This window comes from Mus caroli, chromosome 8 (genome assembly GCF_900094665.2).
Source record: "Mus caroli chromosome 8, CAROLI_EIJ_v1.1, whole genome shotgun sequence".
Lineage (NCBI taxonomy): Eukaryota > Metazoa > Chordata > Mammalia > Rodentia > Muridae > Mus > Mus caroli.
This window is the reverse complement of record NC_034577.1, coordinates 942,640-955,918: the sequence shown is the minus strand read 5'-3', so window position 1 is coordinate 955,918 and position 13,279 is coordinate 942,640. Positions and strand designations below refer to the sequence as shown.

General features: G+C 45.0%; 1 protein-coding gene across 1 annotated transcript; it reads right to left on the bottom strand.

Annotated features, from left to right (window-relative positions):
- Positions 1-10,381: 10,381 nt before the first annotated feature.
- On the bottom strand, positions 10,382-13,279 carry LOC110300071 (CD209 antigen-like protein C). Its single transcript, XM_029480907.1, has 7 exons — positions 13,229-13,279; positions 12,756-13,034; positions 12,310-12,378; positions 11,973-12,059; positions 11,586-11,737; positions 11,070-11,182; positions 10,382-10,711 (listed from the first exon to the last, which is right to left on the bottom strand). Exons 1-7 carry the CDS (start codon positions 13,266-13,268, stop codon positions 10,570-10,572), a joined length of 882 nt encoding a protein of 293 aa, XP_029336767.1. The 5' UTR covers positions 13,269-13,279; the 3' UTR covers positions 10,382-10,569.

The following is a 13,279-nucleotide window of genomic DNA, read 5'->3' as shown; positions in this document are numbered from 1 at the left end:
CAAGGGCCTCTCAGCAGGTAGCAGTGTCTTGGAGAAGAGCAGCAGCAGGTGACAGAACAATAGAGCTACCTAAGTTGGAAGGCTCCACCCCAGATGGTCTCATACTCAATGGCAGCAAGGTCAAAGCCAGCCTACTCAAGGCTGGGGGAGACTACATAGAACAATCCTGAAAAAAAAAAAAAAAAAAAAAAAAAAAACTTTAAAAAAAAAAAAGAAAAGAATAAAATAGTAAGACTTTGCTTGGAACNAAAAAAAAAAAAAAAAAAAAACATCTAGAGGTCTCACCACCCCAGATTTCAAGTTGTACAGCAGAGCTATAGTAATAAAAACAGTATTGTATTGGCATAAAACCAGACACATGGACAACAGAATCAAATCAAAGACCCAGACATAAGTATGTATACCTATGAACACTTGAGTTTTGACAAGGAAGTCAAATATACACTTTGGAGAAAAGATAACATTTTCAATAAATGGTGCTGGTCAAACTGGATGGCTACATATAGAGAAATTAAATTAGATCTGTATTTTTCACCTTACACAAAGCAACTCAGAAATGGATCAAGGACCTCACCATAAGTCCAGACTGAATGGGATGAAGAGAAAGTGAATACTAGTCTAGAGCTCATTGGCACAGGAAAAGACTCTCTGAACAGAACACCAATAGCAGGCTCTACCAACGACAAAAAATAGGACCTCATGAAGCTGAGAAACTCCTGTTTGGCAAAGGACACTGTCTCTCAGAGAAAGGGGCAGCCTGAAGAACGAACGGTAATGGATTTTTACCAATCACACATCTATTATAGGGTTAATATCCATATAAGAAACTCAAAATATATAGAGTAAAAAAAACCTGCACATCAAGAAAACAAATGACTCAAAACATGAAATGCAGAACTAACGTTCTCAAAAGTTTAAACACAAACTGAGAAACACTTAAACGAATAGATAGGATCCTTAGTCAACAGGGAAATGCAAATTAAAACTACTTTGAGATTTCATCTTATACCTGTCAGAATGGCAAAGATCAATAAAATGACTGACAGTTCATGCTGGCAAGAATTGGAGGGGGGAGGGAGTAAGAGAAACACTCATCCAGTGCTGGTGGGACTGCAAATCTGTGTACTTACTATGTACATTAGCATGGAGTTTCCTCAGGAATGGGTGGTCCTCCTCAAGAAGCTGGGAATAGATCTACCTAGAGATCTAGTTATACCACTCTTGGACATATACCCAAAGAACTTCATCACACTACAGAGACACTTTCTCATTCATGTTCATTATGAGTATGATGAGATTCATGATACCCCAAACTTGGAAACAACTGGGACAGCCATCAGCAGGTGAGTGTATAAAGAAAGTGTGGCACATCCACACAACAGAATATTACCCGAAATTCTCAGGTAGATGGAGCTAAAAAAATCATCCTGAATGGGATAACCAAACCCCAAAGACAAGTATCGTAGGTATTCACTCATGTATGGATGCTATCTGTCAAATAAATCTTTACTAAGCAGGCTATAATCTGTATAAGTAAAGAGGCTAATATAGATTAAGGAGGAGAGGGAAGGATGTTCTGAGGAGAGGTAAAAAGAATATAGTTAGGAAAGACATGTATGAGATGGAACTGGAGGAGTTAATGTCAGGGAGAGCGAGGGAGGGGTATATGGAGAGGTAACTGTCACTAAGAGCCATTTGAGGAGTCATATGGGAACCTATCTCTGGAAGCCACTTAAAATATATACATTTGTGAAAGAAATCTTAATGGAGCCACCAAATAATGAGAGAGACAATGTCCAAACTAGATATCTTATGTCACCATGTGAAACCTCTAGTACCAGAATGGTAATCCAACTAGATAGGCTACACCTAGTTGAGTTGTTGGCCAAGGGGGCCTCGTGGAAATTCCTGTACACCTCATGCTACTGTTAAGGGTATTGATACACCTCGTGTTAAGGGTATTGACTACTTTCCATGAACTGATGGCAATACGGCCCTAGTGCTAAAGACAACACTTATCGAACATGAACTGGTACTTAACAAAAGCCTTCACCCCTACTGACTAGTATTCACGGCTACCAGGTACGCTGCATTGTTCCAGAGGAGAAAGGTAAACACAAGGCAGCTACCAACCGTGTGACCTACAATGGCGACCTGCCTGCATGCTATGTTGGTGCAATAGTGGTACAAATATTGTGGGAACAACTAACTACTCTCTGACTGGATTCAAGGCCCACTCCATGAGCTGGAACCAATTACTGAAATTACTCAGCTGGTTAAGAGCCTAAGACTGTATAGAATTTCTAACCAAGGGAAATCAACACAGAGATTCACAACAGGACAGGATGCAGAGAATGAGAGATTTGGGATCATTCATTCCTAAATGGAGGCCTTCATCAAACCCCTCCCCTCAGGGCTCGGGGCTATATGAAGGAGGAGGCAGAATGATTTTAAAAGTCAGAGGGGATGGATGACTCCAAGGAAACAATATCCCCCAGACATAGCACAACTAATGTGCATATGAATCCACACAGTGAAGTCCCTCATTATCTGGTGTGGCATCACACACAGGGCCTGCACAGAGTCAAGCCACACAGGATTACAACGATGAGAAGGGGAAGGGGACCAGGAAGCTTTCTGAAATTGACATCACAAGGAGAAGAAAGCGTTTTCTCCAGTGGCATTGCATTGGATATATTAACCATAGTTTACGTTAGGTTCCATGCCTAGCAATAAATGGCCATAACAAAATGAACTCCATGATATTTTTGTAGATGTATTGCTTCAAATTGCTTTGTCTGTATGATTTTTGCCTGGTTGTTTTTGTTTTGTTTTTGTATTTGTGTGTGTCTTTTTAAATTTTTTTCTTTTTTTAAGAGAAAGGGTATAGAGCTAGGTGCATGGGGGAGGTGAGGGGAAGCTGAGAGATGTTGGGGAGGCCAAGTGTAACCAGAAAATATTGATTGAAATCAATTGAAAACATGATCCCCCGTTTTCCTGGTATTCAGAGCTTTTATAATAATTGGATACTGGATTTTGTCAAAATCTGCATTTATTAAAACAATCATGATTGCTGTTCTTGGGTCCATTTATGTTATTTTAATTACAGTTATTGTTTTATATATGTTGAACCACTAAACCACCTCTGTAGACTTAAATTTCTCAAAACCTACTTTAATTATGGTTCTTTAATGCTTCAACTGCCCTTCTAGCCCACCACCCACTAGAGGTAGGGGAAAAGAAAGGTTAACAGGAAATGGAGTTGTGGACATGTTTAGAAATAGTTGTTTGGGGCAATTTCAGTCTTTGTTGTCAGCAGTCTGGTCCACTAGCAAAACACCAATGCAAATCAGTAGCAGCAGCCAGATCCAGAAGAAGCAGAGAGGCTCCAATGAAGTGGCAAGGAGCAGCCAAAATACCACCAGCAGTTCTTTGGTGTGTTTCTCTCTATAAAGTCATGGCAAGCAAAGATCAGCAAAGAAAGCAAGGCGAACCAATGCAAAAGTGTGTCAGCAAAGACCAGCGTCAGTGAAGCCCAGTGATGGCCAAGAGAGTTGCAAGGTTGTTGTTCACTGTCAGTCAGGTTATCCTTATACTCTTTCCAGACATCATGTGCCTCTCAATCATCTGCTCCAGCAAAGCATCACATGCCCTTTCACCAAGCAACTTCCGGAAAAACACCACCTGTCTTCTCTCAGCAAAGCATACTCTCATAAGACAGTTTCTAGAAAAACATCACATGACACAACGGTGTCTCCAATGAAACCAGAAATTCCCACTTCACATCCCTGCACCTCTGGATTAGTCAACTTGAACATGATGAGTGATGTCTGTTTTTTTTTTTTTTTTTGACAGAGAACTCACTATATAGTACTGGCTATCCTGAAATTTAATTACCTAAAGCAGGCTGCCTTTAGAGACCCATTTGCTTCAAGGGTCAGGATTATAAGCCTGCATCACCACACCCAGCCTATATGACTTTGGTTTATAAGTATCTTGCTAAGATTTGTGTGTGTGTGTGTGTGTGTGTGTGTCTATGTTTGTCAGAGAGCTTGATTTATGATTGTTGTTGTGTTCTTATTTTTGGTACCAGGATAAAACTTAAAGCTTCTTATTTGAGGAGTACGGTTATTTCTTTAAAGATCTAGTAGAATCAGCAGTGCGCCCACTTGTGTACCAGGAGTATTTTCTCCATGTAATGTGTGCACAGTGGGTGCTCACATATTGTGGAGAACAGAGGAAAACTTTCAGGAGTCAGATTTCTTTTTCCTCCATGTGGGCTAAGGGGACCAAACTTAAATCTTAAGGCTTATCAGCAAGTGTCCTTCCCAGCTGAGCCACGTCACTGGCCCTACAGTAAGCATTTCATCCATCAATGGAACTTAAATACTTGATGTTTTATTTAGCTCTTATCTTACCAATGTACTTTTAAATATGTGTTTAAAGAACATGGATTTAGAGTCTTCCAACATTTGCCTATAAAACCAAGACTAGCTTGGGCTACAGGAAAACTTGTCTCAAACAAAACACAAACAGAACAAACACCCCTTCTAAAAGAAGTCCACCTAAACCACAAAACACAAACAGAACAAACACCCCTTCTAAAAGAAGTCCACCTAAACCAAACCACACCTACAGCACTAAACAGTGATATGTAAGAAAAAAGTGAAATGGGTGGATGTTTATCCTTTTGCAAGACAAATAATTCTTTCCTTCTATAGATTGCCTTGGTAATAGTGTTTTATTGCAGTCACAGAAAAGTAACCAATAAAACTCCTAACTCAAATAAGCAAAAAATGTAAAACCAGAAATGCTAACTTGTTTGGTTTTGATCATTACAAACTGGGGATATATAATAAAAGATCCATTTATATACATGTGTATATATGCCAGCCATTTTATATTTATACACCTATTTATTATTTATTTGGGATGTGGGTAGATGGGCATGCACATGGGGACAGAGCATGTGTGGAGATCAGAGGGCAATTTGTAGATATGAGTTCCCTTCTTCCATCATGTGTTTACAAGGATCAGGTTCAAGTCGTCAGTCTCCTTACTTGCTGAGCGGTCTCATCAGCCTCAAGTTGTGGTCACAGAATTTTCTACAAATAGTTTGGGCTGTTCACATCTGGCTTATTGGACCCTGGCTGATATGATGGTTAATTTTCATTGTCAACTTGGTTTGTGATCACCTAGAAGACAAGTCTGGCAGTGTCTTTATATTTACTAGTCAGGGTTCTCAATAGAATAAATCTCTCTCTGAAACTATATATATTAATATATATATATATAATTGTTATATATTAATAGCTATGTGTGATCCAGCTAATCCAACAATTGCTAGCGATGAATAGAAAGTTCAAGAATCCAGTAGTTGCTTAGTGTACAAGGCTGAATGTCTCAGCTGGTCTTCTGTAGAGGATCTCAGAGGAGCAGGTTTTAATGCCAGTGAAGACTTGCTAGCAAGGTAAGGAGTAGGCAGACAAAGAGCAAAAGCTTCTTTTTCCACGTCCTTACAAAGGCTTCCAGCAGAAGATGTGCCCCAGATTAAAGGTGTGTCTTCCTGTCTCAAGATACATATCAAAGGCATGTGATCAAAACCTCAAAAGATTCAGACTAGAAGTGGATTTACCCACTTCTAACCAAGCAAAGACTCTCACAGTGTGCTCTCCATTTCTGGAGTATAGCTCATCACAATGCAGCCAAGTTGGCAATCACGAATAGCCATCACAGTGTCTGAGGGTGATTTCAGAGAAGCTTAATTATGGGGAGTCGGGGGAGGACGATTTAAAAAAAAGATTTACTTATTTATTATCTATAAGTATATTATAGATGTCTTTAGACACCAGTAGAGGGTGTCAGATCTCATTACAGATGGTTGTGAGCCATCATGTGGTTGCTGGGATTTGAACTCAGAACCTTCAGAAGAGCAGGCAGTGCTCTTAACTGCTGAGCCATCTCTCCAGCTCCAGGAAGGGTCATTCTTAAGAGGGGTGGCACCATCTGAAGGGCTGTACTCCAGTCCTGAATTTTAAAAAATGCAAGAAAAGGTGTTCAATTCTGTCTGCTTCCTAAGTCCAAATGCAATGTGAGCAGCTACTGCCCATTCTGGGTACCACAGTGGGTTGCACCCTCAAATGAAGAACCAAAATAAATCCTTCCTTTGCTTTTGTCAGATGATATACTACAGCACTGAGAAAGACAGCACAGTAGGTGGATATCCTAGGGTTCCACCACTGTGATAAAACAGCACTGTCAAGAGCAACTCAGGGAAGAAAGTTTATTTTATCTACACATCTATCTCATAGTCTCTCCTCAAAGAAAGTCAGGGTAGGAACTCAAGGCATAACTGAAGCGGAAGCCATGGAAGAGCATTGTCTCCTGGGTTACCCAGTCTGCTTTCTTATACACTCCAGGCCCATCTTCCCAGCAGCAGCACCAATCACTGATTAAGAAAATACCCTACAGGCTTGCCTATAGGCCAGTCTTGTGGCGGGATTTTCTTTCTTTTTTCATTAATTAATTAATTAGTTAATTGATATCCTGATCACAGCTTCCCCTTCGTCCTCTCCTCTCGGTCCTTCTCTTTCTCATCTCCTCCCCAGACATCCTTCCTTTCCCCTCAGAGAAAGGGAGCCATGTAGACATTTTCTAATCAGGGTTCTTTCTTCTCAGATAACCCTAGCTTGTTCAAGCTGATAAAAATACCAATCAGGGCAATTGAACCTTTGTCAAATTGTCACATAAACAGAGTCATCGCTAAACCATAACACTATCTTTCTTGTTTATCCTCAAGATCTCATGTCAATATTAATGTTATAACATAAAATAGTTCAACTTTTAAAATCCCAGGTTTCTTTCTTTCTTTCTTTCTTTCTTTCTTTCTTTCTTTCTTTCTTTCTTTCTTTCTTTCTTTCTTTCTTTCTTTCTTTCTTNCTTCCTTCCTTCCTTCCTTCCTTCCTTCCTTCCTTCCTTNCTTTCTTTCTTTCTTTCTTTTCAAGCACTTTGGAAATTCAGCCTCTTGCCTAGATGGTGGTGGTGGTAGTGGTGGTGGCCTATGCCTTTAATCCCAGTACTCAGAAGGAAGAGGCAGGTGGATAACTGAGTTCGGGGCCAGTTTAGTCTTCAGAGTGAGTTTCAGGACAGTCATGGCTACCTTGCCTTGAAAAACAAAAGAAAACAAAAAATTCCAGTCTCTTTAAGACATCCAAAGTCTCTTTCAAAATTCAAGGCCTCTCTAATACTCCAAAGTCTCTTTAAAAATCGCTGTTTGCCTAAAATATTCAAGGACTCTAAAGTTGCAGTTTTTCTAAGATGTATCCAAAGCTTTGTAACTGTAGGCTTCTGTATAATAAAAAAATTAAATTCTTTGAACTCCACACGAAGCAGTAGCGAGCGAGGTGGGAGGTACTCGTCAGGCAAGGCAGAGAGAGGGAGTGGTTCCTGATCAAGGAGCTGATTTTCCCTGGGACAGGCTCTCTCTTTGGTCCTGAGGTCAGCGAGTGAAGCAAGGTAACCATGAAGGCAGAGGCAGAAAAGCAAACAGAGCAACGCTTTCCGTGATGTCTGGCGCCACCCAGAGGATCGAGAGGGAATTTCCCTCTAAGAATCTAAAAGCTCCCTGAGGTCTAGCTCTCTCTTTCTCCCTCTCCCTCTCCCCCCTCTTTCTCCATTCCTTTCCTCCCTCCCTCTCTTCTTTTCTTTCCTTCCTTCTTTCTCTCTTTCTTTTTCTTCTTTTCTCTCTCTTTTTCAATAATTTTTTATTCACTTTAAATCCCGATCACAGCCCCCCTCCTTCCTCTTCTCCAAGTCCCTCCTCCCACTTCTCCCTCCCTTTCTCTTCAGAGAATGGCAGCCCCTCCCCCTTGGGTACTGTCCCACCCTGGGACATCTAGTCCCAGTCGGACTAGGCCTAGCCACATAGTCCAGGTAGGGTGAAGGGGATCCAATGGCAGGAAACAGAGACCAAGATAATCTGTGTTTTGCTTGATAGGGGACCTACATGAAGACCAAGCTGCACACTTGCTACAGTGTGTAGGGCATCTAGGTCTAGCTCCTGCATGCTCCCTGGTCCAGTCTCTGTGAGCCCCCATTGTCCCAGGTTAGTTGACTCTGTAGTTCCTCTTGTAGTGTCCTTGACTCCCCAGGCTTGCTCAAATCTATCTTCCACTCTTCCATAGGACTTCCCAAGCTCTGCCTGATGTTTGGCTGTGGGTCTCTGCATGTGCCTCCATCCACTGCTGGATGAAGCCTCTCAGGAGACAGTTATGCTAGGCTCCTGTCTGCAAGCATAGCATCATTAATAGTATCAGTGGTTGGTTCTTTCACAGGGGATGGGTCTCAAGTTGGGGCAGTCATTGGTTGGCTGTTCCCTCAATCTGTGCTCCATCTTTACTCCTGCACAACTTGTGTAGGACACATTTTGAGCTGGAGGTTTTATGGGTGGATTGACACCCCCTCCCTCCTCTGGAAGTCCTGCCTGGCTACAGGAGGTGGCCACTTTAGTCTCTATATCCCGCTATACCACTCCTGGGCATATACCCAAAAGATGTTCTACTACACCACAGGGACATTTGCTCAACTATGTTCATAGTAGCTTTATTCATAATAGCCAGGAACTGGAAACAACCTGGATGTCCCTCACCTGAAGAATGGATAAAGAAAATGTGGTGTATTTACATAATGCAATAGTATCCAGCTATTAAAAGCAAAGGCATCATAAATTTTGCAGGCAAATGGATGGAACTTGAGAATTTCATCCCAAGTGAGGTAACCCAGAGCAAGAAAGACACTTATAAGTTGCTATTAGCCATAAAGTACAGGACAATCATGCTATAATCCACAGACCCAAAGCAACTGCATAATAAGAAGCTCCCAAGGGAGAGTGCACAGATCTCACTCAGAAGGGGAAACTAAATAGTTATTTGATGGATAGAGAGAGGGACCTACGAGTGTGTGGAGGGAAGGGGAATGGGGATGGTGATCAGGCATGGGGAGGAGGTGGGCAGGAGAGGGCTGGGAGTGAAATGGAAATCGGTGGAGGGGGGACGCGGGGGGGCATCTCTGGTGACTAGCTATAGGCCTGGTAGTGGGGATGATACCGGGAGTCTATTGGGATGACCCTAGCTGAGATTCCTTAGGTTTCTAGATACTAGGGGAGGCTGAGCCTTTGGCATCACCAGCAAAAAGGGCCTTCCTGGCTGGGAGACAGTAGGTTCTGGAGACAGCTTCCCTGAGGGAGAGATGCTGGGAGGGGCTCTTTATCCTTTCCCTGGCCTTAGGTGCCAGGAGAAACTGAGGCTCACGGTAAGGGGAACACCAGGATGACACTGGTTTGCTCCTTGAGGACATGGAACCTACTGGGGAGGTGGAAGAAGCACATGACGCCAGGCAGAAGGTCGAGCCAAGACAAGGGGGAGGGGCAGGAAGTGTGGTCTGGGTTTCTACAGCCTGTGGCTGAAAGCACCTTGAGGTTTGAGTGGCTCTTTGTAGCCTTGGGAAGCCCCAGAGGGCTGGTCATTCCTCCACTAGTTCTGTGGAAGTTTGTTTTGAGAGCAAAGGATGTGCTAAGCTCTAGAACCACCAGATGATGACTGTGGCATTTTATTTGAACTCTGGGTACAGAAATCTGGAAGAAATGCTTGGGGGTCTGTGAATAAATGAATGAATGAACTAATGAATGAAGAGAGAAATAGAGGCATGTGGAGATGGGAGAGGCAGACAGACAGACAGACAGACAAAGAGAGAGAATGTGAAAACATGAATGTGAATGAGAATGCACTCAGTGAGTGTTCAGGTACCAAATCAGTGTTTTTAAAAATATTCACCCAGGTGTAGTGCTGCATGCCTTTAATTCCAGCACTCAAGAGGCAGAAGCAGGTAGGTCTCTGTGAGTTAAAGGCCAGCCAGGAATACATAGTGAGACTCAAACAAACCATAAAACAAATTGCTCACAACCCAAAGATGTTGTAGACACTAATATACTAGTTAACATGAAACATTTTTAAGTTTTACCAATGAAGACAGAGTCAGAAATAGAGAATCCACTAAATACAACACATCAAACCATGTATACATTTAATAGTTTATTATTTTATTTGGGTGCTGGGGATGGGACTCAGAGAGCCACCCATGCTAGGCAAACTGGGGTGTATCATTGAGCTATACCCCAGCCCCAAGCGGGTGTGACTCTACTGAGGGGACTCCTGGGCTCAGGATTTGTGGAACTGAAATCACCCACAGAGGAAGAGGGAAGCGCTGCAGGGTAGAGTGCCTCAGGGACTCTCTCAGGATCTCAAAGGTCTCAGAACAGGGGCACTGGGATGAACAAGGCAGCTGGAAGGGGAGCAGAGTGCCCCCAAGTTGCCTGTGTGGCTGGGGGAGCACAAGACCCTCAGTGGCGAGGGCAGGGAGCCGAGGGCTGCCTGTGTGGCTGGGGGAGCACAAGACCCTCAGTGGNGAGGGCAGGGAGCCGAGGGCTGCCTGTGTGGCTGGGGGAGCACAAGACCCTCAGTGGNGAGGGCAGGAAGCCGAGGGCTGCCTGTGTGGCTAGGGGAGGACAGACCCTCAGTGGCGAGGGCAGGGAGCCGAGGGCTGCTCACAGACCCAGAAGTTGTTTGCAGTACAACGGCTGTCGTTCCATTTGTCTTCTGCCATTACCACGCAGTCCTCGTCGCCTTCGTTATTGGGTTCCCCTTCTTTCCAGAAGCTGTAACATTACCAGTTATCAGAGACAGCCATCCTGCCCAGAACCACCCTCTCCTCATTCACGGCAGAAGTCCTGGGGCTTGGGCTTTCATGGACAAAGTCTGAGGACCAAGCCAGTGGACAGGAGTCCAGGTCAGGGCTTAGCAAAATGTGGGTTCTCATTTTGGTCACCACATCATCTCCATGCGAACCATGCCAGCAAAGTGAAAATGCAGATTCTGGGGACTCAAACTTAGGCTCAAAGGACAGAAAGTCCAGGGATGTAGGGTCCTGGATTTGAAATGTGCCTGGTGCTTTCCAACACTGAAGACTGTTTAGAGTGAGAGCCATCTCCCTGCCCCATGCCTCTGAGGGTTCACCTGAGTTTGAGTGGGGTGTCATCTACCCACTGCCAGGAACCTTCACTTCTGTGATCGCTGAGGCCGATCCAGGTGAGCTGATTCTTTCTGATGTCCCAGTATTTGAGGAATTGCTGAATGGAGGTGGGAGTCAGGAGGATGGACAGGAGGATACCTCCACCCCTCCAAAATCCCACTCTTTCCTGCCTTCAGGCATGTTCTTTCTGAACTCAAGCCTATCGCTGTTAATCTGGTTTTCTGGCATAAAATTGCATCCATGGGTGGGGGTTAAAGGGCACACAGGAGGAAATAATTTATATCTCAGTTCACAGGTGTATCTCTGGAAGGATACACAATGTCTCAGACTTTCTCCACTCCCTGCAGGTCTAACTGCTTTCCCTCTGTTCTTCCCCCAGAGGACCTCCTCACTCCATTGTGCTGCCTCCTACAGGAAGCCCTCCCAGACAGCATCTCCTTCACATCCCACAGATTCCTATCATCTAGAGTCCAATGCCCAGGACAGATGGACCCACTCACCTGCTCTGAAACACTGTTGACAATCACCAGGTGGGCCCCGAGATCCTTGCAGGAGGAGGCAGAGGTTTCCCAGCTGCCCAGGGTTCTGGAGAAGAGGTAGCAGCTTCCCTGGAAGAGCTCCCAGTCCCAGGGACAGGGCCGGCACAGGCCAGCTACGGAGCAGACACTGAGTTCAGTGGCTGGCTTCTCTTCTCCCTTCTGCCTTGGACCTTAGAGCCCAGGGCTGGTCTCTTATTTCAGTTATCAACTCAGAGCTCCCCAAACCCAGACCTCANTGCATGTGCTCTGTCCTGCCTGCCTCAGTGGAAGCCCCAGAAGGTGGATGCCAACCCATCTGATGACCCCTCTGCTCTGCCCTTTGTCCTAACTCAGGCATTGGAGTCTCACCCAGCGAGGCNTTGAACTGAGTCAGCTGCTGCTGGATCTGCTGGATCTGCTCCAAGCTGGAGTGTGTCTGCTCCCAAGGAACAGCAACTACAAGGAGAGGTTGGCAACAATTAAGCATCACTGCGTGCCTGGTCCAGAGCTGGACCCATGAAATCACACTGGTGGTCATATTGACCGCAGGACCCCATTTCACAGACCACAGCACTGAGTCTCAGACTCTGTTAGGCCCAACAGGTCTCTGGCCTCCCCCATCATGCCATGCATCCAGCATGCCTGTGCCCATGGTTACCCGCCTCATACAACCTCAGAGTCCTCTCCCACCTAGAGCCCCAGTTACCCTTGTCCAAGCTGGAGCTACCCTGTTGATCCTGGGTCTGTCCCTGTGAGTATGCACGAATCCTGGAGACTGCAAGAGAGAAGAGCACACCCATGCCCTCTTATGAACACTGACAGTACCTGGCTGTGCCAAGTTCAGTTGCAAGGGAAAGATGATCCCCATTTCAGAGAAGGACAGTAAGCTGCTGGTGGTCACAGATGAAAGGAAGGATGTGGACTTTAGATGTCCCAGCTGTGGTGAATTTGGGTCTAGGCAATGATCACCACAGAGGGAAAATCTAAGAGCTCAGCTACTGTCCCATGCTGGAGTTCTTGCTTAACAAGTGCAAAAATAAAATAATAAATAAAATAAAAACAGACCTCCCCCCCCCCAAAAAAAAAGCAAACAAGTCAACCTAAAAGAATTCTGTACTCCTGTCACCCTCTCCCAGCCCTGCTCTGACTTACCTTGAGCCAGGGTGGCCAACATAAGCAAAAAGAGGCCCAAAGAGATGAGAAGCAGCAGAAGCCAGGGGACTTGGGTCAGATGCCCTGCAGAACCGGCAGAGGGGCAGAGCTGAGCTCCCAGGGAGCAGATCCTGCTCTGCTGTGTTCCTTCTGCAGAGAGTCCCTGACACCTCTGCCCCTGAGTCATCCTGGTACCTTGTAAACTCTTGGAGCTGCAAATGAGACCCTCGGGGTCATGCTCAGCAAATCCCTGGTCTCCAGATGTGACCTCCTCCTCNTCTGAATGGGGCAGAAGATAAGCAGCTGACCTTCAAAGCTCAGCCACCTCCCTCATCACCACCTCTCCCAGGCTGGAGGCCAGGACCAGATCACCCTGGATCCTGGATCCTGGGTCCTGGATCCTGGATCCTGGGTCCTGGACCCTGGATCCTGGGTCCTGGACCCTGCTTCCCCTAGTCGGTACCCAGCCTCACCATGGTTCTTTGGCTGATGGAACTCTGGCTCTCCTGCCATCCTCTGCTTCT